The 25,104-nt window shown below is 52.0% G+C and overlaps 2 protein-coding genes and 1 non-coding gene across 6 annotated transcripts; 2 read left to right on the forward strand and 1 right to left on the reverse strand.

The window, feature by feature from the left end:
- The first annotated feature begins 173 nt into the window (after positions 1-173).
- On the forward strand, positions 174-10,284 carry LOC117649865 (neurexin-4). Of its 3 annotated transcripts, none has more exons than XM_034393039.1 (21): positions 174-362; positions 732-833; positions 2,680-2,876; positions 3,413-3,554; positions 3,635-3,838; positions 3,917-4,269; positions 4,353-4,514; positions 4,598-4,906; positions 4,993-5,152; positions 5,296-5,421; positions 5,500-5,703; positions 5,789-5,947; positions 6,028-6,195; positions 6,282-6,452; positions 6,532-6,649; positions 6,733-6,938; positions 7,026-7,157; positions 7,240-7,419; positions 7,516-7,649; positions 7,728-7,935; positions 8,015-8,346. In XM_034393039.1, the coding sequence occupies exons 1-21, from the start codon at positions 293-295 to the stop codon at positions 8,344-8,346; spliced, it is 3,837 nt and encodes a 1,278-aa protein (XP_034248930.1). In that variant the 5' UTR covers positions 174-292. The 3 variants fall into 3 exon arrangements, with proteins under 3 accessions (XP_034248930.1, XP_034248929.1, XP_034248931.1); XM_034393038.1 differs by lacking the exon at positions 2,680-2,876 and adding an exon at positions 2,130-2,326 and having other exon boundaries at positions 175-362; positions 8,015-10,284; XM_034393040.1 differs by lacking the exons at positions 174-362; positions 732-833 and adding an exon at positions 2,189-2,326 and having other exon boundaries at positions 8,015-10,284.
- Positions 10,259-12,798, reverse strand: LOC117649866 (putative methyltransferase C9orf114). Of its 2 annotated transcripts, none has more exons than XM_034393041.1 (6): positions 12,643-12,798; positions 12,160-12,519; positions 11,828-12,081; positions 11,486-11,752; positions 11,137-11,404; positions 10,259-11,030 (listed from the first exon to the last, which is right to left on the reverse strand). In XM_034393041.1, the coding sequence occupies exons 2-6, from the start codon at positions 12,478-12,480 to the stop codon at positions 10,305-10,307; spliced, it is 1,836 nt and encodes a 611-aa protein (XP_034248932.1). In that variant the 5' UTR covers positions 12,481-12,519; positions 12,643-12,798; the 3' UTR covers positions 10,259-10,304. The 2 variants fall into 2 exon arrangements, with proteins under 2 accessions (XP_034248932.1, XP_034248934.1); XM_034393043.1 differs by having other exon boundaries at positions 12,612-12,767.
- A 9,315-nt stretch (positions 12,799-22,113) lies between these two features.
- On the forward strand, positions 22,114-22,185 carry Trnae-uuc. The gene has a single exon. It is a non-coding gene; the product is annotated as a tRNA-Glu (tRNA).
- The last annotated feature ends 2,919 nt before the right edge of the window (positions 22,186-25,104 follow it).

Consider the following 25,104-nt stretch of genomic DNA (forward strand, 5'->3'; position numbering starts at 1 on the left):
GAGTTTTCTTTCACAACGGGGTGCTAGTAAACTTTGCTCAGTTGGTAATGTCCGCAATGCGCCTGCACCACAGCGACACCTGTCGCTGCTATGTGGAAGCTTCGGACAGGTGCTGCACCTCTGCGGCGGACCGGAGAACTAGGAAATGTAAACGTCTCTTCAGCACCGAGCGCCGAGCGCGATCCGCCCCGCCAGAGCCGCCAGCCGCCGCCCCGCCACGCCAGTCACCAACACCCAACAGAATTTGAAGTGGTGGGAGACAGGGCGGGCCGTGTCGGCCAAACATGCAAAGATGATTTTTACCGCACATTTCTTTAGTTTCCTTTTGTGTGGTGTCCTTTGGTTCAACGGCGCTGCTGCAGGTAAGGCTACTCAATTCACGCTTCGTGTCCAAAATAGTGATCACTCCTTTGACGGAGAGGTTAGCAAGTACCCGTGAATCATGGGGCCCAGCCCACTTTGTGGCGTCCCCAGAGTCTAACCTATTGTATTTTTGTAGAGTTTTACCCAAGGTCTTTCGGTCTCTCAACCGAGATCGAATTGTTTTGTGAAACCTCTGCTGTGGACTTTCTTTGTCGATTTATTCTTATTTCTACAGTGTCATACTGTCAATCTATATAGAGTCCACCTGGATTGATGTTTTGAATTTTGCACTTGACTTATCTAATTGTTTCAGACTTATTCATTATTTTTGTTCTTAACTAAATTTTCTTGTATGAATGTGATTACAGATTACACGTATTATGAATGCAATCAGCCTTTACTCGCCAATGCTCGACTTACTGCAACTTCTTCACTGCGCGAAAGAGGGCCGGATAAAGCCCAGTTGAATAGTAAGTATTGTGGAAGGCAACTTGTAAATTTCAAGAGATTTAAGAGACAAACAATATTTTTGTGAGAGTATGTGTGTTCCTATTTTCTAAGAGTGGAAGCGTCTTGAACTTCATGTAGATTTAAGTTCATTTGGTACTGGATATATTAAAAATCATGTAAATATATCTCTTAAGAAGGCACTCTGTTCAATATGATACTCTTTTAAAGTGCACCCTAGTGTAGTGTAATTTAAATCTTTTTTTTTTTTTTTTTTTTGGTAATGTGCAATTTGTATTATTAGTGAAATTTTATTTTATTTAAGAGGCATGGCCATATTTTTGTTTGCTCTAGCAGTAGTTTATGCATTATTGGTCAATTTTTAAAGCATCTCTTAGTTCTTTTTTAACCCATGTATCAAAGTTGCCTCCCTCCACGCCCTTGTGGTCTTGGAATTCCATGTGAGGGAGCCATGAAACTCCTGCAGGGCATTGACTGAATTAATAGATCCTTGACTGTCTCCGTTCCTGGAGGGGCACCTCGTGTATGCAGGTGCGCGCGCGCACGCGTGCTGGTGTAAATAGGGTGCTGGCACTGTGTCCCCTGTCCCCATACCAGTCTGTGCCTTTCCCCACAGTTATTGATTACCGTCTCGGATGTCCCCAAACGCTGATGACTTCCCCTCCCATCCCCGTGGTGATGTCTCGGAGCCAGGTGGATCCGTCTCGGTGCCGTGTCGTCGTTTACGGCTTTATGGGTTTGGGGCGGGGGCAGTGGGGAGCGCGCAGCGCGGAGCGCAGGCCTTCCTGCCAACCCTTCACCGCAGGGGACACGCCCTCCCCTTCCCCCTCCCCTCCCCCCTTTTCCCTTCTCGCGGTGAGCGTGCCCTTTCCTCTGTCCTCTTCCTGCTTCCGTAAGCACCCGGCACCCCTGCGTCCGGTCGTGGTGTCCCACCCCCCCACCCCTCCTGTTCTTACGCGTGATTCGCGGCAATATGTGGCTGCGATGTGGGGAAGGCCAGAGAGGGGGAGCTTGAGCTTCCTGCTCCAGCCCTCCCCTCCCCTTCCCTCCCCTTTCTTACCTTTCCCACCCCGGGCGGGGGGTTGCTTAGGCTACACTCCCATCTAGAAGGAAAGAACTAGAAAAATTTAAATGCTATCTGACAAAATCTTTCAGCTGCAGTGCTTGTAGAGTTGTATCGACTTGCCTAGCCTGCAGTCTAGTTTGAAGTGGTTGACACCTCTTTGCAAGTTTTAGACTGTTTTGTGCATGCAGTGTCTTAGTAGTTACATTTGTGCTTCGTGTGAATGCTTTATCAGGTGCTACATCATGGTCAGCCGAGAGTTCCGATTTCCAGCAGTATTTCATCATAGACTTGGGAAATGTCATGAACATTACTCGCATCGACACTCAAGGCCGCAAGCACACTGTTGAGTATGTAGCTGAGTACACCGTCAGTTACGGTACCAATGGCCTTGATTATGCTGACTACAAGGAAGATGATGGCAACACAAAGGTATCAATTTGCTTTGTATTTAGATTGCATGAGAGCACTTGCTAACTGTACACAAGGCTTTTTCTTGTAGATAAATAGGTGGCAGATTGAGAAACTATCAATTTAACTGCATGTTACTTCAAATAATTTTCTATCTTTCAAAATGATTAACAAATCCGGTCAAACTACTGAGATATGTCCTCTAACATTGTTTATTTTATCACAAGGATAAGTTTATGAAATCAAGGAATATATGTATTTCTAACTAATAATAAAATGGTTGCATGTCTACTAATCAGTTTAGGGTGGATTAGGGTCCTAATAATTCTGTACTACAACGGTGGTGGGGTTCTTGCTTGGTTGATGTGTCACAGGTGAGCACGCTTGGGTTCCGGAGGATGACACCTACTACCACTACCTAACATTTGAATTCTCAGAGCGAATGGAAGTTCATGCCATTGCCACTCAAGGACTACACTCTACTGAGCAATTTGTGACTGAATTCATTGTTCAATACAGTGATGATGGCCAGGCATGGCGAAATATCATAAGTGCTGATGGAGAAACTGAGGTATATCATTTAGTAGATGTTGTTTGTTATGCTTGTTCTAATTATTTTTATATAAAAAATTATTGAGTCAAATTTGTGTGATTATCAGTTTGTATGCTATTTATTTAACTGTTTTGTTTTTGTTTTTTAAATTAAAAAGAAAAAGATGTAGAGAAATTGTCGACTCAGTTCTAGACACATTTTGTAGTGTTTTATTGTTTTTTGTTCTCATTTATGGTTTGTGGTCTGTATTTTTTCATTTTGCTGACCTTGCATGTTATTTCTGGTATATTCATTGGTATGATGTCAGCTAAGTGCATGCACCCCTCCATTGTCAATCCTGCATGTTCTGTCTGTTTTACCCACTTTAACCCTGCTTTGGGTGTGTGAGCACTTGTGCTTGGTGTGTTCTTCAATATTTCTCATTTTGTTGAACCTAGTGATTCACAATTTGATGATTTGCATTAATTTTGTAGTTTTCTGGTCTTGATATGCTGATACAGTTAAAGCAACTAGTTCGTGTAGGTCTTTGCTAACATGTTCCAATTTTTGTACAGATGTTCAAGGGTAACCGAGATTCAGATTCCATCAGACGTAATTCCTTTGACATTCCCATAATCGCTCAGTGGATTAGAATAAACCCCACAAGGTGGAACAACCGTATTTCAATGAGAGTTGAGGTCTATGGGTGTGAATATGGTGAGTTCCCCCCTCATGTTCCATTATTTCACCTTGGTGTTATATCTTCTATTACATGTAATTTGTTTTTAATTTTCCAGAATCTGATGTCATATCATTCAATGGAACCTCTCTAGTTCATATGGATCTGATGCGTGAGCCAGTCTCAGCTCTCAAAGAATCTATCCGTTTCCGTTTCAAAACCAATCAAGCCAACGGGGTTGTCATGTACAGCCGAGGCACACAAAATGACTATTTCGCAATGCAGATGAGGGAGAACCGCATGTTACTCAACATTAATCTTGGTCTGTATATTGGTGTGAGAGATTTAGCCTGCTTGGATAACATCATTATTAAAATTTACTTTTGAAATTTCTTGACAGGTTCCGGATTGATGACAAGCTTATCTGTTGGCTCTCTTCTGGATGACAATATTTGGCATGATGTGGTTTACTCAAGATATAAAAGAGACATCGTCTTTTCTGTTGATCGAGTTGCTATTAAAGGCAGAGTCAAAGGAGAATTTCTTCGCCTTGATTTAAACCAAAAATTCTACATTGGTGGAGTACCAAACAGGCAGGAAGGTCTCATGGTAAATCAAAACTTCTCTGGTTGTATTGAAAACTTATACATAAACTCCACCAATATTGGTCATGAAATGAAAGTAGAAAGGGAGTACATTTCTGCTTATACAGTGCCACGTTATTATTATCAGCACATTCTGTACAGTTGCTTTGTAAGTAACCCCCAACATACATATTAATTGATTAATTATCTTTGAAAGAACAATTGTAATGTTTGGCTTTTTTTTTTTTCTAGGATCGACCTATTATTCCTGTGACCTTTTTGACCACCACATCATATGCCAGACTTGTTGGGTATGAAGGTGTCCAATCATTGAATGTAACCTTTTCGTTTAGAACCTATGAACCAGACGGTCTTCTTCTGTATCATGCATTTACTGCTGGGGGCTTTCTGAAGGTATGTGTATACCTGCGTATCTGGTGCTCTTGTTTTTCTCACTGGTGACTTACCTCTCATTTGTCCTTGTCCACTTTATTTAGCTGTTCCTGGAGCATGGAAAAGTGAAGGTGCAGATTGAAACTAATGGAAATCCTAGAGCAACACTTGACAACTATGATGTTGAGTTTAATGATGGACGCTGGCATGAAGTTACAATAACAGTGTTGAGAGATTTGTTGATCCTCTCTGTTGACAATCAGCCCATGAGGACCTCTAGAATAATTAGAATGACAACTGGCCTTCACTACCTGATCGGTGGTGGTGTTCATGGTACACCAGGATTTGTTGGGTGCATGCGGAAAATAAGTGTTGATGGCAACTATAAACTTCCTACAGACTGGAAGGAGGAGGTAAAATTTACGTCAAGTAGATATGATGATGCACTTGCTTTGTTCACACACTCGATAACCATATTGATTTCTTTTTGTGTTCACAGGAGTATTGTTGCAAGAATGAAGTTGTCTTTGACGCCTGTCAAATGATTGATAGGTGCAACCCAAACCCCTGCAAACATGGAGGCTTTTGTCGACAGGACTCTCATGAATTCTTTTGTGAATGTGCTGGGACAGGGTACACTGGAGCAGTGTGCCATACCTGTGAGTTTTTTTGTGTTTTTTTCGTTTCTTTGTTGATGATTTCTTGGTACAGCTGTTAATTACGTACAATATTTTTTAAAAAGCTTGTAAGTTGTAGTTTTAACCTTACTGTAATCAACTATTTTTTTTACTTCCAAATTCAGCTTTGAACCCTCTGTCATGTGAAGCTTATAAAAACACCAACCCTGTTGGTCAAAAGGCACTTGTGAAAATTGATGTGGATGGAAGTGGGCCACTGCCTCCTTTCCCTGTAACGTGTGAATTTTATAGTAAGTATAACATGTCTTCAAACTTTTCTGTGATTCTAATATCAACACTCTGTTAAAAACTCCCAATCCTTCCTTTAGGTGATGGAAGGATTATGACAGTAGTCAACCACAACAATGAAGATCCCACCCCAGTGGATGGGTTCCAAGAACCTGGAAGCTATGTTCACAATGTTATTTATGAAGCTGAAATGACACAAATTGAGGCACTTATCAATCGATCCAGCACTTGCCGTCAAAGGTTGCACTATGCCTGCAAAAACTCAAAATTGCTCAACTCTCCCTGTAAGTGTTGTTATCTTGATTGAAGTAATATTTCGGTGTCTTACACAATTCTACATAGTACTCTGAAATGTTCACTTTTCTTCAGCACTTCCCAACATGCCGTTCCAACCTTTCTCATGGTGGGTGTCTCGATCCAATCAGCGCATGGACTATTGGGGAGGTGCTTTACCTGGATCACGTAAATGTGAATGTGGAATTTTGGGGACCTGCAGAGACCCCACTAAGTGGTGTAATTGTGACGGAAGTAAGTTCTTGTCTTATAGACGATTAATTATTTTGCCTAGAAAGTGTTCTGAGTTTACATTGCTTTACCTCTTCTTTTAGGTTCAATCAATAAACTTGGTCACTATGATGAATGGTCAGAGGATGGGGGTTACCTCACACAAAAAGAATATCTCCCAGCCAAACAGCTACGCATTGGAGATACAGGAAACCCAGTAGACAACAAAGAGGGCAGATTTACTCTTGGGCCTCTGATTTGTGAGGGTGATGGTAAGTTTCAGCACCCTGCACTGTGATCATGTATTTGTATTAGCAAGTCACTATCAAAACTGACACTTTTATTTTACTGTTTTCAGACTTGTTTAATAATGTTGTCACCTTCCGGATAGTTGATGCTACCATTGATTTGCCAACATTTGACATTGGCCATAGTGGTGATATTTATTTTGAATTTAAAACTACAATTGAAAATGCTGTCATATTGCACAGCAAGGGCCCTACTGATTACATAAAAATTTCAATCATTGGTAAGTTTCTGTTATCTGGTACAATACTTTTACCCCATTTGAGTTTCTCTTTTACAATAACATTAAAATAAAATTTTAGGTGGAAACAAGTTGCAATTCCAGTACCAGGCTGGAGGAGGGCCACTTGGTGTTAGTGTAGAAACAGCATACAAACTGGTTGACAACCGATGGCATTCGGTTTCAGTGGAACGCAACAGGTAACCTTCCACATGTTTCAGTTATTTGTTGTTTATTCTGTTTTTTCTTTTCTTCCTTTTGCTAATTCTTTCTATTACTCTAGGAAAGAGGCTCGTATAGTTGTGGATGGTGCATTAAAAGCTGAAGTGAAAGAACCACCAGGACCAGTTCGAGCTCTTCATCTTACCTCATCTCTTGTGCTGGGGGCTTCAGTTGATTACCGAGACGGCTTCGTCGGCTGCATTCGAGCTATGTTACTGAATGGACAGCTTGTGGACCTGAAAAGATTTGCACGATACGGCTTGTATGGTAAGTGTTTCTGAATAGAATAAAATCATGTCCTCATATGATCTTATGTTAGCATCTTATTTATTTTCAACTGCTTCTCTATTATAGGTGTGAGTCCTGGCTGTGTTGGTAAATGTGAAAGTAATCCATGCCTGAATAACGGCACTTGCCATGAGCGTTATGATGGATATAATTGCGACTGTCGTTGGACTGCATTTAAGGGGCCTATTTGCGCTGATGGTAATTGTTTGCCTAGCATTTGAAAATTTCATTTGATCTTTTCAAGAAATTGTGATACTTTATTTTCATTCTTGATTTTCAGAAATTGGTGTTACCATGAGAGCTGGTTCAATGATCAAATATGACTTTATGGGAAGTTGGCGCTCAACCATATCAGAGAACATTCGTGTTGGATTTACGACTACAAACCCGAAAGGCTTCTTGCTTGGCTTCTTCTCTAATATCACTGGCGAATACCTGACCATTATGGTGTCAAACAGCGGTATGTACAAAGTTTCTTCTCTCATCGCTTCTATTTAACAACTTGTTTGTTGTACCATGTGTGCTTATATGAGTTGGTATTCTGTTATTTCTTTAGGTGTGCTTCGTGTTGTATTTGATTTTGGTTTTGAAAGGCAAGAGAGATTCTTTGAAGGAAAGCATTTGGGTCTAGGACAGTATCATGATGTAAGAATCAGCAGGAAGAATGGTGGTTCCACACTTGTCATGCAGGTACAAAGAAAAGAAGTTAGAATCTCTTATAACATGAGCTTGTACAGCCGCTAATATTAATGCATTGTTTTGCTACAGGTCGATAATGAGATCAAAGAATTTAACTTCTCTGTGAAGGGATCAGCTGATGCTCAGTTCAATAACATTCAGTACTTGTACATTGGCCGCAATGAATCAATGAATGAAGGTTTTGTAGGATGCATATCGCGAATTGAGTTCGATGATATCTACCCCCTCAAGTTGCTGTTCCAAGAGCGAGGTCCTCCAAATGTCAGGTCCCTTGGTAGTAAGTATCCCTGTGAGCCTGGCTTTCTCTCCAAAGTCAAGAAGGTTCAGAAATCAATGCCTGTTTTATTTTATTCTAGCTACCATCGCCACCGAAGACTACTGTGGTGTTGAACCAGTGACTCATCCTCCATACATCCCAGAAGTGAGACCACCGCCTCTCTTGGACGATGAGAAAGTTCAAAAAGCTTACCGCCGCACCGATTCGGCCATTCTCGGCGGCGTACTGGCGATCATTTTCATTGCTCTTGTAATAATGGCCATTTTGCTGGGCCGGTTTTTGGCCCGGCACAAGGGCGAGTATTTGACCCAAGAAGATAAGGGCGCCCAGTATGCCAACGATCCTGACTCGGCGGTGGTTCAAGGGGAACGGGGACATCAAGTAACAAAACGGAAAGAGTGGTTTATTTGAAGTCAGCACGCCTTTTTTCGGTTTGGTTCATTTTAAAGAGTTTCAGTCGCCCTCCTGTGAGGATTTCTTAGTTACCTTTTCCCTTTTGTTTTTATCTGTGAAAATAATGCCAGTGTTTTGGTGGCTAATGATCTTGTTAGTAAATTTCGAAATTGGGAATCCAGGTAGAGAGATCTAGTCCCACCAGTATATTGTTATTTGATTCTAAGCTTATACATTTGGAGTTGGAACAAAATTCTTGCTGAATTAATTTAGCACTGATGGCATTTGTGCTGTTCAAGATGAATATACTGTGGTATGTCCCTTTTTTTTCTAAACTCAGTATTTTATTCTCTGACCAATATTTATAAATATATATACCAATTTTTACTTTATAACAAACAGACTCCCCTTTTCTATTTTGTTAAAAAAATTGTTACTATTTTCCCTGTTGTCCCACTTTAATTTCTTACTGTGGGCTTAGCTAGAGGAATCATTCCTGCAAACGTTTTGTTTGGATCAATCTTTTTGTACAAAATCTCAATTGTTGCTCTTTCAGTCTTTTCCTTTTTGCACAAATATGCTTTAGGCCTGTTAAGTAGGTAAGTTCTGTATAGAGCTGATGATTGCTCTAGTATTTCACTTTGTCTTCCCAGGTCGTGCAAGTAGAATACAATCATTACTAAGAGTCAACAGGTAAAACACTGTGGTAATCTTAATTTTTTTTGTATTATCCTATATGAGTTGCTTTCCCCTCCTCTTCGAATTTTGAATCAATTTTAGATTTGCCATAAGAGTTATGTATTTAGTATGATTGTTTCTCATTTTAATTTAGTTATATAACAATATTTAGCAAAGTTGGTTTGTATATTGTTTTGAGTTTATTGGGACGATACATCTTTCCTGAAGATGAGATAACAAGGCATCTGCCATATTTATTTCCAAGGGGCACTGCACTCATATTAGTGACTTGGAAAATGTAGTTTGGTGCACCCATAGTATTAAATGATCTGAGGCTATGGTGAGCAATTGTTTAGTGTGATCATAGCCTAGAAATCTTTAGGTTAAAATTAATTTGATGGAGCCAATGTGTGATTTTCTGGCTCTGGTTGTTCCATCTATTTTTTAATGTGTCATGTGGTAGACCGATGATTGTGAGCAGCCTAATGCCTGAACATAGTTCTCACTTAGTTTCCTTTGTAATTTTATACATTTTTACTTAAACCTTAGCATGTATATCACAGAAATTATTTACATTCAACCCATCCAGAAGTACATCATTGCTTATTTATTCTTTAGAGAGGGAACAATGCTTGATGTCCATTGTTTTGTGATTGCCATGTTATGTATTATAAATGGCTGAGAGTATTCTGTCAATCAGCCATTGGTCAAGGGTACACTGCCTTAAATTTTTGAGCAGTGAGAAACTGAAAACCATCACACTGGTTGATCCTGTTGCCAGGGAAGGGCGTGAAAGGTTTTCAGGGATGTGTAGACTTAATTAGATCCGTCCATTACTGTGTATTACTCACTTAAGACTTGAACTTTTCTATGTGCGTCTTATAACTTGTTGCCAGTGTCAGTATTTTTTTATTATTTTGAATTGAAAGCTGTTACTTACCTTTCATGATATGAATCAGAGTAATTTTCTCATACTTGCTTATTTTTTTTTGTATATTTCTTTTTGTTTTATATACATTCCATAAAGATTTTTTTTTAATCCATGTCAACGTTTTTTCTTCTTGTGCTTGACTTCTTAAATAAAAAATTGTTGGATCTGTTTATTTTTAGTATCCAATCAGTGTAAATTACCAAATTATTTTGTTAGACATGATTTGTGGCCCTTACATGTCCACTTTGGGAAATTGGAAGGTGCACATAAATCAGTGATCTCATAAGGATGTATAAAAGATGTACAAAAACAACACTGAAATAAATGTTTGGTATTTCTTTACTGAACTTTACAGAATTACAGGTCATTATTTCCCCCCAAATTTCTTTGATACAGGTGCCAATTGCTTCTTTTTTCCCTTTCTTTTCTTAAATTTTTTCTGATTGATACTATTTCCTTTAACTTCTGAAGACTTAACTATTTCCATTGCATCAGTGCCTAAGCCTTTGTGTCTGCGTTTATCCTTCTTCCGTTTAACATTTGAAATATTTTGCAACTCTGAAGTAACAGTCATACCCTCTTCAGCAACATCTATTGAGGGGTCGGCAACTTCCTTTCCCTCACTGCTTGGACCCTCTCCATTCTTTGATCTGCGTTTATCCTTCTTCCGCTTGACATTTTGAGTATTTTCATGTAAGGGCTCTAAATTTACATCCATGGCCTCATCTGTCTCTTCAGCTACAAGCACCTTTTTCTTTCTTTTCTCTTTCTCTGGTATTTTAGCACCAATTTCAGCAGAGGAATTATGATCATTATCCAATGAGTCATCTGATTTAATTTTTTTGGATTCATTCTGTTCAGAGTCCACTGAATCATTTACAGAGGAACGTTTCTTTCTCTTTTTAACCTCAACATGAGAGTTACAAGTTTCGCTTGAAATATCTTCATCTTTGATGGGTTTCTCACTGTCATTTTCACCAACAACATTGCTATCTTCCTTAATGTTCCCCTCAAAATCGTCATCACTGCCTGAATCCGAATCTTTCAAATCATCATCAGATTCTTGGGTTTTTGACTGAATGGTAGGTTGCACCTAAAGAGAGATTGATATTTCCAAATTATTGACAAAGAAGAGATGCTGCCTATAACAAGCATAAAAATCAATTCAGAGTGTATAATAAAAGGGGGAAAAATCTTACCTTAGGCTTAAGTTTGGTGCGCAGTTCAGCTAATGAAATCAATAAGGCCTCCTCGGTTCTGATTGTCCTGCTGCCTTGATTTGGGCAGGTGTTCAAGTAATGGTCGAAGAGGAGAGCCGGGTCATCCACTGTTAGGACAGGGTCTGCTTCCAGTGCAGCCTCTATGCCAGCCAGCCCACCAAACACAACCAGAGCATGATGATGTGAGGGAAGAGACACGGTCTCCACCGCAGTGCCTCGCTCCGACGTACCAATTGAAACATCATACCTGAAAAGGGATAGCATAAAAAGGCAGTTGGACAACTATAGAAGAGGAAAGACATGGTGAGGAATATTGTTGAAGTCATACCCTTCTTTATAGGGACATTCAGTAAAGACTGTGTTTAATGAACTTGCTAATCGTACAGAATATCCCCAGTAAACACCAGTTTCTTTCTGAGGCTGAGAGGGTGAAACGACTCTTCCACAAAGACGTTTTGCTTCAGGAGGTGTTGGGAGCATTTCCACAGTAACTCTAATGCCAGATTGTAAAGGAATACCCACTTTGACATGTTTAAGTAGGCCTACATTTACATAAGAGCCATTCCTTGCTGGTTGCGGTAGGACAACACCTTCCCTAAAAATTGAAGAAATTGGTAAAGACAGAAACACAATAGAATTAGGCATGAAAGTAAAATCAATGGCATATTACCTAAATCGCTCATCGTCTTGCATTCTCATGTGATGAGGAGCATCAAGCGGATTCAACAGTCCTGCATATTCCAAGTCCTTGTGGAAGGGGAAAAACTCTTTTCTTAGGTACTGTGGGCATTCTAGATATTGCAATATTCTGGCAAGAGTGGCACAACATGGCCTTGCAGGCCGAACCTCTCCACTGTCAGATAAACTTTCTACTGTTTTGTCAGCAAAACGGTCATAAATACCAACGTCATCATAAACAATAACCTACAATAAAAGCAATAGAAAACTCAAATAAAGAAATGGCTCCAAAACCCGGGCGTAAACAGTGTGTCATTATTTTACCTCATCAACTTTATAGACGCACGCTGCTCTAGCTATCTGCCCAGCGAGATACGTTCTCAACTCCACAGACTGGGCATTATCAAGAATGGATCCTGGCACCGCTATACTAAGAGTTGAGGGCTCTTCACAAATTGGCTTTTTCTTATCTTTTTTATTCTTTGTATCTTTTGCGGATGGCTCAGCCTCTTTCTGCTTTTGCTTCTCAAGTTTTTGGACAAGATACTCTTGCTTCCGTTTCCTTATCTCCTTCTTTCCGATATGGAACTCTCTCCAGGTTTTGAACCCCGCTGGGACGGGCTCTTTTGGACCTTTTGTCGGCATGGTCAAGACACTTAGTTCCTGACGTTGTGCAGTACTTAGCTGAAAACGATGAGTTAAAGTAGGTTATGTTTCACAGTCGGTAACCAAACAATGAGGTCAGTTATATTCAATGTACGCTGATTGAACCGTGCCTGTAATAAGCAAGCAAGTAAAAATGATAACCTTTATGTAGGCGTAGTTACATAGCACAAGATAACACAAAAGTCTCGATAAAATGTTTTCAAAACATTGAACGAGCACACGTGAAACACCGTTAACGTCTTCTGCACCACCACCACAGTACAAGTGGCATTGCCAACAACAGCTTACTAAAACCTACTCCCACACACCAAATCCTTTGCTAAATAAAGACCAAAACAGGAGCAAAAAGTATTATTACGAGTTTCAGGTGAAAAATTGTTTTTATTTTTGGGCTCGAATACAAAAATAAGCCCGTAAACATTGTCGCCCCTCATGCGAGAAACTTGATTAGTTGAGGGTGGCCAGCCCTGACCCACAGTGCACGGTTTTTGTTTACTAGCTTAGCGCGCGAAGATTCGAACCACGGCCCCACCCAACCCTCTGTCAACAACGCCCTACTTGGCCGCCGTTACGTTACTGTGCCAATATCAACGATTTGAAACACCCAGAAGAAGAACAAGATTCCGACGCGGGCATTGCGTTACTGCGTTGCCAGGGCAAAACGGTGCGAACTATCCTTACGAAGGCTGGGCGAAATACTAGAAAGGTGGAAAGGTCATTCAACAAACAGGGAATGCCTGGGAGAGAACGCGGCGGTACTGCATTTTGACGCAGAAATCCTGGACTGTGCACACATCGAAAAGGGGTGCGCGCGGCGGGACGGAGGGAGGCGAGGACTTCGTGTCTTTCCAACGCCACCCACAAATATCTCCCGTGTTACCCGTCGGCCCGGCCTGGAGAAGTGGGGCTGGAGAAAGAAAGAGAAGGGGGAGCGGTGGGAGCGGGGAACGGGGAAAGAGAGAGAGAAAGAGAAAGATGGAGAGAGGGGGGTCCAGCAGATAGGGGGAGGGCGGAGGGCGGGCCGCAGAGCTGCGCCGCCAGCCGCATACCTGGCCGCCCGTGTGTCTTCCAGACCAACCTGTGGAAAGCCCAGCCCAAGCCCAAGCTGGCCAAGCTGGCCAAGCAGGCCCAGCCCGCGGCGCAAGGCAGGCGGCGCGGGGCTGCGCGGGGCGGGGCGGGGCGGGCCGGCGAACCAAACCGTTGTCCCGAAGCACGCAGCGCGCAGCGTGACGCAGGACTCGTAGGACGCACAAAGCCCTTGGCTGTCTTGGCGCGGCCAGGGCTCCAGGGCGGCGATGTACTATGCAGGACGCATCACGTACGCCCCGGAGCCACCCGCGGGTCTCGGGTCTCGGCAGGTGGCCGTCGTCCTGGGCAAGCGCGGCGACACGCGGCGACGGCCGAGGACGAGGACGGGGGACAGCCACCGGCGCCTCGTCGAGCCTTCAGCCTTCGCAGACGCCAGCTAAGCGCAGCTAAGCGGTCCACACCTGAGTCACTGGCTGGCCGTCTGTGATTGCGCCAGGGAACCACATATCTGCAGAATGATTCTATTCATTCTTCCGCACGGGGGCTTCGTCGAACTGTCTCTCTCGCACTCGTCAAGCGTCCGCCCCGGCCGGCAGCCCCGGCAGGGTCCAGGGCGGCACTGTCTGACTCACTCCCCAATTTCGCCGGACTCGCGTGCGGCGCCGCCACGCCGCCACGCCGCCACGCCGCGCCTATCGCCCGGCACACTGGCAAACACACACAGTCACACAGACACACACTCACAGACGGACGCACCGCGGCTGGAACTGGAAAGGCGACGCCACCGCCGCGCCGCCGCGTTGGTGCGTTCGCCATTTACGCGCGCTCCCCGCAAACACAAACACCTTCCGGCAGGCTGATTCCGAACAGCGCTTCTTAGCTCCGTCTCTCTCGCACCCACGAGGCACGCCCCTCGGGAGCGAGAGAGACGGAGCACGCCGAGGAGGCTGCTTTGCTCCGCGTGCTCCGCGGGTCACTGCAAGGGCTTTCCAGCTCCGCGACCGACCGTCTGTCTCGCCGTGGCTGTGCGGGGCTGTGCGCCTCAAGGTCCTGGGCGCGGTGCCGCCTTGGCGGTGCTGGCCCGGGCGGGGTGGCGGGGTGGTGGCGGCGAGCCTAGGTGGATATACCTCTACCTGCTGGCAGCCCGTTTATTTAGGACATATTCTCGGAAGTGTGAGCAAAGAAGGGCCTGGAGGGGCCCAGCCAGCCATGCGCTACGTGCCCAGGGCGTGCCCCGTGTCTCTTGGTCTTGGTGGCGCGCTATCACCACCTCCAGCGACACGTGGACAGGAGGCTCGCTTGCTTGGCTTGCTTGGTCATGACGTCCGGCTGAAATCGAGTAAACAACCGCACAGTGTACAGTGTCCGTTCGCGCTAAGAGTGTAGTGTCCGGGCCTCCTTGCGGAAGTCCGCCACGTGTGTGTTTGGAGGCCCATGGCGTTCTCAACAGACGACGGACAGACAGACACACACACACACACAGACACACACACACTCACACACGCTGCACATGGCGTGCAGTGTCCCATTGGGCCCGGGCCGCGCCGCCCCTTGATTGGGGCCGCCGAATAGGGGAGTGGCGGTGTCCTGTCACTCTGGCTGCGCTGCTGCGCTAGACTAGACCGCTAGGCCAGGCCATTGGAGTGAAGGTTGTTCTCCACGATAGAGCCACCTAGGCCTGGCTGGGCGGGGCGGGCTTGGCGCGGGCCCAGGGCGCAACTCTCCCCAGAGAGACACCCCTGACTGAACGCAGCTCCAACCCTAACCGCTTCCGGCAGAGGCCAGGCCGTAGGTAGACAAATTGGTTCCCCTCCGTGATGGTCCAGCTCCCAGACTCCCCCAATCGGCCCGTTCGGCCCTGCCTGGCCCTTCCCCTACACCATTAGCGGGCAGCCACTGAGCTACCCGCTGTTAGTACCTGTCAGTGCGGAGTGGCGGAGCGGCGGAGCGGCGGAGTGCGGGACTCTGGGGGCAAAAGGTACAAAAGGGAAGGGTTCGGGTCGCTGCAGTCGCTGGCTGTGCTGCTGCAGCGCGCATTCCTCATTCCTCTCGCCATGCTCGCCAGCCTGACGAGGGTCGGGGAGGGGAGGGGGACTGGGGGCTGCGTCCGGGTGGGGCTCACCTGTGGACTGACTCCGAGAGTCGTTTTCGTCGCTCTGTCTCCCTCGCACTCATGGGGCATCCCCTATAGGTGCGAGAGAGACAGATCGACGGCCACACTGTGCGGAATCCGAAGGGGACCCGAGTGCCCCCACGGGGTGCGGTGCCCCTCGGACGCAGCCCCGGCAGTGGGAGCCAAGGGCCTGCTTGGCCAGCACGGTAGCTGGCGGCACCTGCGTCCCGCGTGGCGCGAGTGCTGCTGAAGTGCTAGAAGTGGCACGGCCGAAACGGCGGCGCGACTAGTAAACACTGTACTACTGTACTGTATGTGCACCTACAGTGGAAGTGCTAGATTTGGCGCGGCCCGAACGGCGCGACTGCTCACTACACTAGAGTGCAGGGCACGCTGCGGCACTGCAGGAGCGTAACCAGCGTAACGCGGTAGTGCAGCACGGGATGAGTCATCGCGCTGGAGTCCAGGAGGCAGACAGGTCCAGTCAGGCAGGCAGGCAGGCAGGCAGGCAGGCAGGCAGGCAGGCAGGCAGCCTCCAGCGAGCTGCCCCTCCAAAGCGTGACGATCGACGAACATTACTGCGCCAACCTCGCCTTGTTCATTCAGCTCGCGAAAGGGACTCCGGCGACACAGTGGCGACACAAAACACAAAACGGATTCCTGTCCCGGCGGCGCGTTTCCACTTGTTCTAGGTCACCGGAGGGCTGAACCCGCGACGTCTGGGCCGCCCGGGGACCGCCAGTAAGCAGGTGCCAACTTTTGGACGGGTCTCAGAAGGGCTCTCTGGAGAATAGAGTTGAAAACAGCGACAAAAATGTTTCCACTTCGGCTGTAGCTCCTCGGCTCCTGCACACTGATTCCGAGACTCGTCGCTCTGTCTCTCTCGCACTCATGGTGCGTGCCGTATAGGTGCGAGCGAGCCAGAGCGACGACGACGACTCTCGGAGCTGGTGCCGGTCATCCTCATTATCATGCGCTGCGCCCGATTGGCTCCCGATGCCGCCGCCCAGCCGGACAGCCGGACACTCGCCGACGAAGCTGGAACTACTGGCTGCCGGGGCGCTGGCATGCTGGAGCTGGAGAAGAACCACAGCAGGGAAGGGTAGGGAAGGGGCCACCGCTGCTGCTACTGAAAAGAAAACACCTCGCTGCGCCTCGCCTGCCTCGCCTGGCCAGGCCGGCTACTGGAGTGAGACAGAAACACGCGCCCCGCCGCCTCGCCTTCGCCGACGAGTGTGGAGTCTGGCCGGAGTCTGGGGCCTCTGCTGGAGGCTGGAGAGGTCGGTGTCGTCTCACCGCGCCACGCCGCCACGCCGCACGCCGATGAAGCCGTGTGGGAGACAATAAAGCACGGTTCGGGCGGAGCGCGGAGCAGGCGGAGGTAAAGGGAAGGCCAGCCGTGGCCGCGCACCGCAGCCACGGCCACGGCACGGCCACGGCACGGCCACGGCGAGCCGGAATCATGAGTCGAGTCGAGCCTTCGCCTTAGGCCCTTTGCTTCGTGAGGCCGGGCCGGGCTGGAGTCATGGCGTGGCGGGGCGTGGCGGGGCGTGGCGGTGATGGTGAGAACGCTCCGCGTGTAGCGGAGTGGAGACCTCACCTCCCCGCCGGCCTAAGGCCCCGCGATCGGGGTCGGAGCCGGGGTGGCTTGCTTGGCGTGCTTGCTGGTACCTGTGGTCCGTGGCGTGGCGTGGCGCACCTCTTTGCCGGTACCCCTGTACACCCTGTACTGCGGTGCCCCGGCGGGACGGCCGGGAACGCCGTCTGGCCTAAAGGCAGCCCAAAGGCAGCCCAAAGGCAGCCCAAAGGCCGGCCGGACCGGCTGGGCGGCTTGCATGGCTGGCTGGCTGGACGGCTGGATGTATCTGGCCGGTCTGGCGGCTGGAGAGACTCCAGGCTGGTCTGGCTGGAGAGCCGAGGCTGGTCCGGCTGGAGCGGCCCGCCGCCGCGCGTGCAGCGCGCAGTCGTGAGCCGGATGCACGGAGGGCCGGCACTGGCTCCAAAAGTTGGTCGTGCTGGAGAAATGCTGCTGGAAGCTGGAAGACCGATGCAGGCAGCCTTCTGACGTCACTCTGACGTCCAGCAGCGCGGCCACGGTGTGCTCACGGCGAGCGTCGCGGAGCTCGCAAACCAAAGGAGGCTCGGCTCTGCTACCGCCGCTACCGCCCTACCCGCATATGAACCCCGCTGCTGCACTGCACGCTGCACGGTGTGCCCCGCCTCCCCAGCCTTCCAGCTCCAGCGTCCAGCCAGCCTCCAGCCGGCTTGCACGCTGGACACTCTGGACGGCAGAGATCTGCCTTTGGATAAAACGCGCTGGCCGTCCTGCCCGCCGCGAGGCCCGCCGTCCCGCCGTCTGTGTGGGAGTGAGACATCGCGATGCGGCGATGGGTGTCCTGGAGCTGGAGGCTGGAGCCCCGGCTGGAGACCCGGCTGGAGCCCAGCCGGATTCAGTTCGTGAGTCACGCCAAGTCACGCCAAGTCCGGCCGGAACCTCTGGCGGCGTCCTCGCGGTCCTGAGCAACGCCTTCTCCTTCTTCTTGTTCCCCGTGGCACTGCAGGCTGCGCGCCGACGCCATGACACACCGGGCACTCGCCACTCGCACGCCATCGGCCACATCGGCCACCATCGGGCGGCGTGGGCAGCTCCGCAAAAAAAGCCAAAACCACCACCAGGAGGGGATTTGAACCCGCGGCATAAATATTCGCCGAAACCGGTTCTGCCTCTCTTCTGCGCGTCGCTGCGCGTTCAAGCCCTGCTGCGATGCTGGTGGCGGTGCCGAGGACGGGTACAGGGCCTGCCTGACTTGGGCTCACTTGGAGGCGCGCGGCGCGTTTTCCGTTTTCGCCAACTCCGCGGGGATTCGAACCTCGACTCCGGCTCGACGCTTCCGCCGGTCCCTCTTCCGCGTCGCCGCGCGGTTCTAATTACGCCGCTACAAAGCGGTGCGGTGTGCGGTGCGCCGATCAAGGGCAAAGTGCGCCGCGGGGAACGGTGGCCGCGGGTGGCCGCGGGTAGCCGCGAGCCGCGGGTAGTGAGGAGGGGGAGGGTAACCCGGGCAACCTGGGTAACCTGAACCTGACCCAGGGCAGGGCCAGGCAGGGCCAGGCAGGGCCAGGCAGGGCCAGGCAGGGCCAGGCAGGGCAGGGGCGCGAGGCTGCGGCGCACACACAGTGCAGTGCGCACTGCCGGTTCCGCCTCGCGCGTGGTGCAGCGGAGCAGGGCGGGGGGCTCGCCTCTCCGTGCCACTCTGGGCCGAGCAGGCCGAGCGGCTCAACCAAATCGCCCTTGAACCAATTAGGGGCAGGGAGTGAGTGAGTGAGCGCGCGAGCTTTGCTCTAGTGTTATGTAGCTAGGCTCGGGAGGGGCGGGGCGGGGCGGGGCGGGGCGGTCCGCTGCCCACTGTGGGGTCACTCATCGCGACCGTCGCGACCATCGCGTGCGCGGGCTCCTTGTTCTCCTGCCCGTCCTGGAAATTGGATCCCGGACGACTGTCGCCCAGTCACACAGCCACACCTACACGCCATCGCGGGGGCGTCGCACGTCGCACCCTTAGCCTAACCTAACCTGCACGCCAGCGAGGAGGCAGGCAGGCGCTCCTTCCTTGGCGGCGGGCCGCCGCAACTCTGTTGCCCAGCGCCGCCGCGTTATGCATGCAGCGAGTGCAGCGAGTGCAGTCCTCCCCTTCCCCCTCGGCCCGCGCGGCCCTTCGGCTGGTCCGTTCGGCCCTTGGTCTGCGGCACTGCAGGCTGCAGACTGCGGGCTGCAGAAAGCCACACGGCCGGCCCGAGCTGGCAACAACGCCCTGGGGAAGCCTGGGGAACTGAACCCGGGGCTGCGGCAGGGCCGGCAGGGCTGCGGGGCCCAGAGCACGACGCGACCGCGACGCGGCGCACGCCGCAATCACAAGGCAGAGGACCTTCTTCGAGAGCAGCATCGCATATGGAGTATGGAGTCGCAGGGAAGCTGCCGGCCGGCCGGACAGGCGTAGCAGGCAGGCAGACAGGCAGGCCGAGGGCAGGATTGGCTGATTCTTATCGCCAAGTCGAGTTCCTTTGGCCGTCCCCCCGGCCCCCAGCCCCGCCGCGTCGTCGTCGTCGTTTGGGCCCGGAGGAACGCCGTGCGGCGCGGGGACCCTCTTCGTGGAGCGGGGGGCGGCGGGGTGGTGGACGCGAAGACGCGACAAGCCTTCCTCCCGCCGGGCCGGGCCTGCCGGGCCGGCCGGGCCCCATAGCTTCATCACCTCCACCAGCAACCACCGCGCGCTTAGCAGACATCGATACGTCGTCTGGCTGCAGTCGTGGCAGTCCGAGTTTGGTGGGCCGCTTGCAGCGACCTCTGCAGAGGGTTCCCCTTGGAGTCTCCTTGGTCCCTGCGCACCGTTTAGGCCCTTCTGCCCGAGCGGCAGCCCATGGCGGCAGCCCAAGCGACACGAGTCATGAATAGACCCGCTCCCGCGTCATCGCCATTAGCGGAGGGAGCGCGGCCATGGGGCTCCATGTGCAGCGAGCCCCGCGGCACGTGCTTCCCCGCGGCCCGAGGGTGGAGGGCCATTCGGGAGAGCCGTTTCGCCACTCTGTCTCCGTCGCACTCACGGGGTCCGCATATGGGTGCGAGAGAGACGGCGACAGTCGCTGGCCGCCTTGCCGATGCCGCCATGCCGTCCAGGCGAGCACGGCCGCGAGGCGTGCGGCCTACCCGCCGGGCGATTGCCGCGGCCGAGTCGCTCTGTCTCTCTCCCACCCTTACGGACAGTCCCGCGAGTGCGAGAGAAACAGGGCGTCGGAGCGACTGCGAGAAGGGCGCGGCTATCTGAGGCGAGGCAATCACGAACTTGGCCATCATCCGGATTATCCGGCGAGAGTCCGTGATGCACCGCTGCGGCACTGCGGCCCGACGCGTCAATCTGGAGTGATTCCCCGCCAGAGATAATACCGCGGCAACCTCGCTCTGTCTCTCTCGCACCCCAACGGAACGCCCCGTGCTGACGAGAGAGACAGAGCGACGAGAACATTGCTCGGAATCGGCCGCAGGAACAAGAGACACTGCTGGGATTCCATAAATGAACGAAAGAACTCGAAATCCGGAATGTGTTCTGCGTAAAGCAGATCGCGGGATTCCGAATGCGAGTCCAAGCGGCTGCAGCGACGCAGCAGAGCAGAAGCCGCGTGACTTTCTTGTCGGCGCCAAACGTCATGCGAGACGGCCTCTGATTGGTCCTCTGTCCCGCCCCGCCGTCCAGGCCATGTCCAGGCCGCGGGCCGCGCGGGCAGGCCGCCGCCGGCCCCAGTTATTGGTGCCACTTGTGGCTATTAGCTGCGCGAGGTACGGAGTAGACGGAGTATAGACGGGGCTGTGTTGCTGTATCGGGCACCGAAGAGCCAACGGACCGAAGGGGCGTGGGGGCCGAGCCTTCCGTGGTCCGCCCCGCCGGTCCGCCCGTCAGCACCGCGGGCTCGTCGTAGCGCGTGGCGGAGTGGCGGCGCGGAACGCGCGGGGCGTGAGGCAGGTCGCGGACTAGGCGGCACCGTTCGGCTAAAAATCAAAACTGTACGAACGAACTGCTGTGCACTTTGCCGCACGCGTCCACCCCTCGCGTCGCACTTACACCCACACTTACGCCCGCAGTTACGCCCACGTTTGCGTGGCCGCGGGGCGGGCGGCCAGGCAGGCAGGCAGCCGCATCAGTGCGGCGGCGGCCTGGCCGAGCTGGCGGCCAGTCGATTGGGGCGATGACCTCCACTCGAGAGGTTCTGCCCTGTCCAGGCGAGACCAAGCCGAGTCCAGGGAGAGAGAGAGGGAGAGAGAGAGGCCTCCGGAAATAGCGCAACTGTCTCTCTCGCACCGACGGCGTCAGACGGCGTGCAGGCAGCGGTCGGGCCGCGGTTCGCGAGTCGAGTCGCGCGCCGCGCCGACGCTCCTATCCTAAACGAGAGAATGAACCGCCTTTTCTCTCCGGGCTCCTCGGCCACCAGGGACTGTGGTGTGTCGTATCAGCGTCGCGGTGTTTCATTTTCATTTTGACGAGATAAGACCCGCATGTAATGCTCTAGAGCAGCTGGCGGTCGTCGGCTCCGCGGATTGGATTCGCACGCCCGCGATGATTGCCCGCGGTCTGGGCGGTACGGCCCGCCCGGCCCGTGCTGGCCGTGCTGGACGCGGCGGAAATCCCCATTCGGCACGCAGTTCGCGGTACGGCCGGTACGGCACATACGCTGTAAGCACGGCGCGCGTGGGCGGCCGTCGAGTCACTTTCCGCGAAGCAAGCCAAGAACACCTCGGCCGTGATGAGCTCGCATGTGACGGTGACGGGTGCCGCCCAGGGTGCAGTTTCGGGGTTTCGGCGGAGGGGGAGCGGTGGAGGGGTGGGGCGGGGCTGGGCTGCCGGGGGGAGTCCCGTGCATGCAAGTCTCCCCGCCGGCGTGGTGGAGCACAGGCAGGCTCGGGACGCTCCCCGGCGTTGACATCCTCCGATATGGTCTAGTGGTTAGGATTTCTGGCTTTCACCCAGGAGGCTCGGGTTCGATTCCCGGTATCGGAATATTTTGTCCGCTTTTGGCGCTTGGGGCGTCGGGGCCTGCGGGTGAAGGGCGCGGGTGCGAATGGGGCCGGCCCCAGGGCACACTGTGCACAGGACTCTGAAGACCGGACTTGCTGTCCGCCGTGCGGGAGGGCCGCCAGTACCGCCAGGACAGGGCAGCTGCTGCGTTGCCTTGCCTCCTGGGACTCGGGCAAAGCAGCGAAGCAGCGAAGCGCCGTTCGGCGTCTGCGCCGCGCCCATGCCTCTGCTCAACGCGTCGTCGTCGACCTCTGCTCCGACGCCGTGGACGTCACCCTGATAGAACTGGGACGTCACTCGGAAGTCATTTTGCACTTCCAAATTCGTCCCAACTCTTCCAATTCCATCCGTGTTCGTCCAAATACGTCCATTGACTTCCCCAGTCGTCCAAATGACTTCCAACGACGTCCCCCGACTTCCCTTGACGTCCCCACCACTTCCCTTGTCTTCCCACGACTTCCACCGACATCCCTGCCACTTCCATTATCTTCCCACGACTTCCACCGACTTCCCGCCATTTCCATTGTCTTCCCACGACTTCCACGGACATCCACGCCACGTCCATTGTCTTCCCACGACTTCCACCGACATCCGCGCCACTTCCAATGTCTTCCCACGACTTCCGCCCCCGTCCCCGCCACTTCCATTGTCTTCCCACGACTTCCACCAACATCCGCGCCACTTCCATTGTTTTCCCACGACTTCCACCGACGTCCCCGCCACTTCCATTGTCTTCCCACGACTTCCACTGACATCCGCGCCACTTCCAATGTCTTCCCACGACTTCCACCGACTTCCCGCCACATCCATTGTCTTCCCACGACTTCCACGGACATCCACGCCACTTCCATTGTCTTCCCACGACTTACACCGACGTCCCGGCCACTTCAATTGTCTACCGACGACTTCCACCGACATCCGCGCCACTTCCACTGTCTTCCACCGACATCCGCGCCACTTCCACTGTCTTCCCACGACTTCCACCGATATACGCGCCACTTCCACAGTCTTCCCACGACTTCCACCGACATCCGAGATAAATCGAGACAAGTCGTGGGTGGGGGAATGGGTCCGAGGTGGTCCCTGGACGCCGGATGTGTCAGTCTGGCTCGGACCTGCTTTGAGTGAGGACCTACCCATTGCTTGGTCTCGGTGACACGGTAGGGACGTCATCGGGCACCCCATGAGGTGGCCGATGACGTCCTCCTGGGGACGACTAAGTACGAAAGCTGGCGGAACTTCAGCCCGATTACGCAGCCACATCCAAGAAAGTGCAACGATTTCCGCCGACTTCCCTCGGCTTCCAACGACTTCCACGTCCCGCGACTTCCCACGACTTCCCTCGACTTCGACTTCCACATCGACTTCCACATCGACTTCCCTCGACTTCTCCCGACTTCTCGCGACTTCCCACGACTTCCCTCGACTTCGACTTCCACTATCGACTTCCATCGACTTCCCTCGACTTCCTGCGACTTCCCACGACTTCCCACGACCTTTCTCGACCTCGACTTCCACATCGACTTCCTTCGACTTCCATCAACTTCCCTCGACTTCCCGCGACTGCCCTTGTCTTCCCTCGACGTCAAACGACTTCCCACGATGTCCGACGATGTCCCACGACGTCCCTCGACTTCCCACGACTTCCCTCGGCCTCGACTTCCGTCGACTTCCATCGACTTCCATCGACTTCCATCGACGTCCATCGACTTCCGTCGACTTCCATCGACTTCCATCGACTTCCGTCGACTTCCCACGACTTCCCTGGACTTCCCTCGACTTCCCACGACGTCCCTCGACGTCCCTCGACGTCCCTCTAAGTCATGGGAAGAAAATGGAAGTAACGGGGATGTCGGTGGAAGTCGTGGGAAGCCTATGGAAGTGGCACGGATGTCGGTGGAAGTCGTGGGAAGTCAATGGAAGTGGCGGGGATGTCGGTGGAAGTCGTGGGAAGACAGCGGAAGTGGCGGGGATGTTCATGGAAGTCAGGGGACGTTGTTGGAATTGTCATGGAAGTCGCCGGACGTCTTGGGAAGTGGCAGGGAAGTCGTCGGACGTCCCTGGAAGTGGCAGGGAAGTCAGCGGACGTCGCTGGAAGTGGGTCGGGCGACTTGGGAAGTGGAAGGGAAGTCGTCGGACGTCACTGGAAGTGGCAGGGAAGTCGTCGGACGTCACTGGAAGTGGCATGGAAGTTGTCGGACGTCTTGGGAAGTGGCAGGGAAGTCATCGGACGTCTTAGGAAGTGGCAGGGAAGTCGTCGGACGTCTTGGGAAGTGGCAGGGAAGTCATCGGACGTCGCTGGAAGTGAAAGGGAAGTCGTTGGACATCCCTGGACGTGGGTCGGACGTCGCAGGATGTAAACGGAAGTCGTAGGATGTCCCTGGACGTGGGTGGGATGTCTCGGGAAGTGGCACGGACGTCGGTGGAAGCAACTGGGAAGTCTGGGGAAGTCTTCGGACGTCAATGGAAGAGAGATCTTGACTTCCGGCGACTTCAAAACATGTTACATTCTGGAATTTCCTGGAAGTGGGAGCGAAGTGGCTTCGTCCGCTGAGTTCCAGACTGGAACTCCCAGCTGGCGACTTCCCTGCTCTTCCCAAAATTCCCATGAGGGCATTCTGGGGCGCGTGGAAGGTAGCGCTTCCGTCACTCGCACGCCGCCGCCCAGGCCTCTGACCCCCTAAAATCCAGGACTACACTGTTGGACGTGTCTCCAGGATCACGTCGAAGAGCACCCCGTGAGCTGCCCAAGTGAGGCGGGGGCGTCCATCCTAGTCCGTCCTCCCGGGGCGCGACCGGACCGAATCGGATCACCGGCTTCGATTGGGACTTTCGCTCATCGGATCGAACGGCCGAACTCCGGCGGGGCGCGGGGCGTGGGGCGCGGGGCCGGAGCAGAGG

The sequence above is a fragment of the Thrips palmi genome, unplaced genomic scaffold (genome assembly GCF_012932325.1).
Source record: "Thrips palmi isolate BJ-2018 unplaced genomic scaffold, TpBJ-2018v1 HiC_scaffold_4, whole genome shotgun sequence".
Lineage (NCBI taxonomy): Eukaryota > Metazoa > Arthropoda > Insecta > Thysanoptera > Thripidae > Thrips > Thrips palmi.

What these genes read in the sequence shown, in the direction of transcription:
- LOC117649866 (XM_034393041.1), bottom strand. Translation starts at nt 12,480, where the DNA reads ATGCCGACAAAAGGTCCAAAAGAGCCCGTCCCAGCGGGGTTCAAAACC. An exon ending in GCGTCTATAAAGTTGATGAG is followed by an intron (nt 12,082 to 12,159) that starts GTAAAATAATGA and finishes CTTTTATTGTAG; the next exon opens with GTTATTGTTTATGATGACGT. An exon ending in CAAGACGATGAGCGATTTAG is followed by an intron (nt 11,753 to 11,827) that starts GTAATATGCCAT and finishes TTCAATTTTTAG; the next exon opens with GGAAGGTGTTGTCCTACCGC.
- LOC117649865 (XM_034393039.1), top strand. Translation starts at nt 293, where the DNA reads ATGATTTTTACCGCACATTTCTTTAGTTTCCTTTTGTGTGGTGTCCTT. An exon ending in GTGGTGTAATTGTGACGGAA is followed by an intron (nt 5,948 to 6,027) that starts GTAAGTTCTTGT and finishes CTCTTCTTTTAG; the next exon opens with GTTCAATCAATAAACTTGGT. An exon ending in TGCACGATACGGCTTGTATG is followed by an intron (nt 6,939 to 7,025) that starts GTAAGTGTTTCT and finishes TCTCTATTATAG; the next exon opens with GTGTGAGTCCTGGCTGTGTT.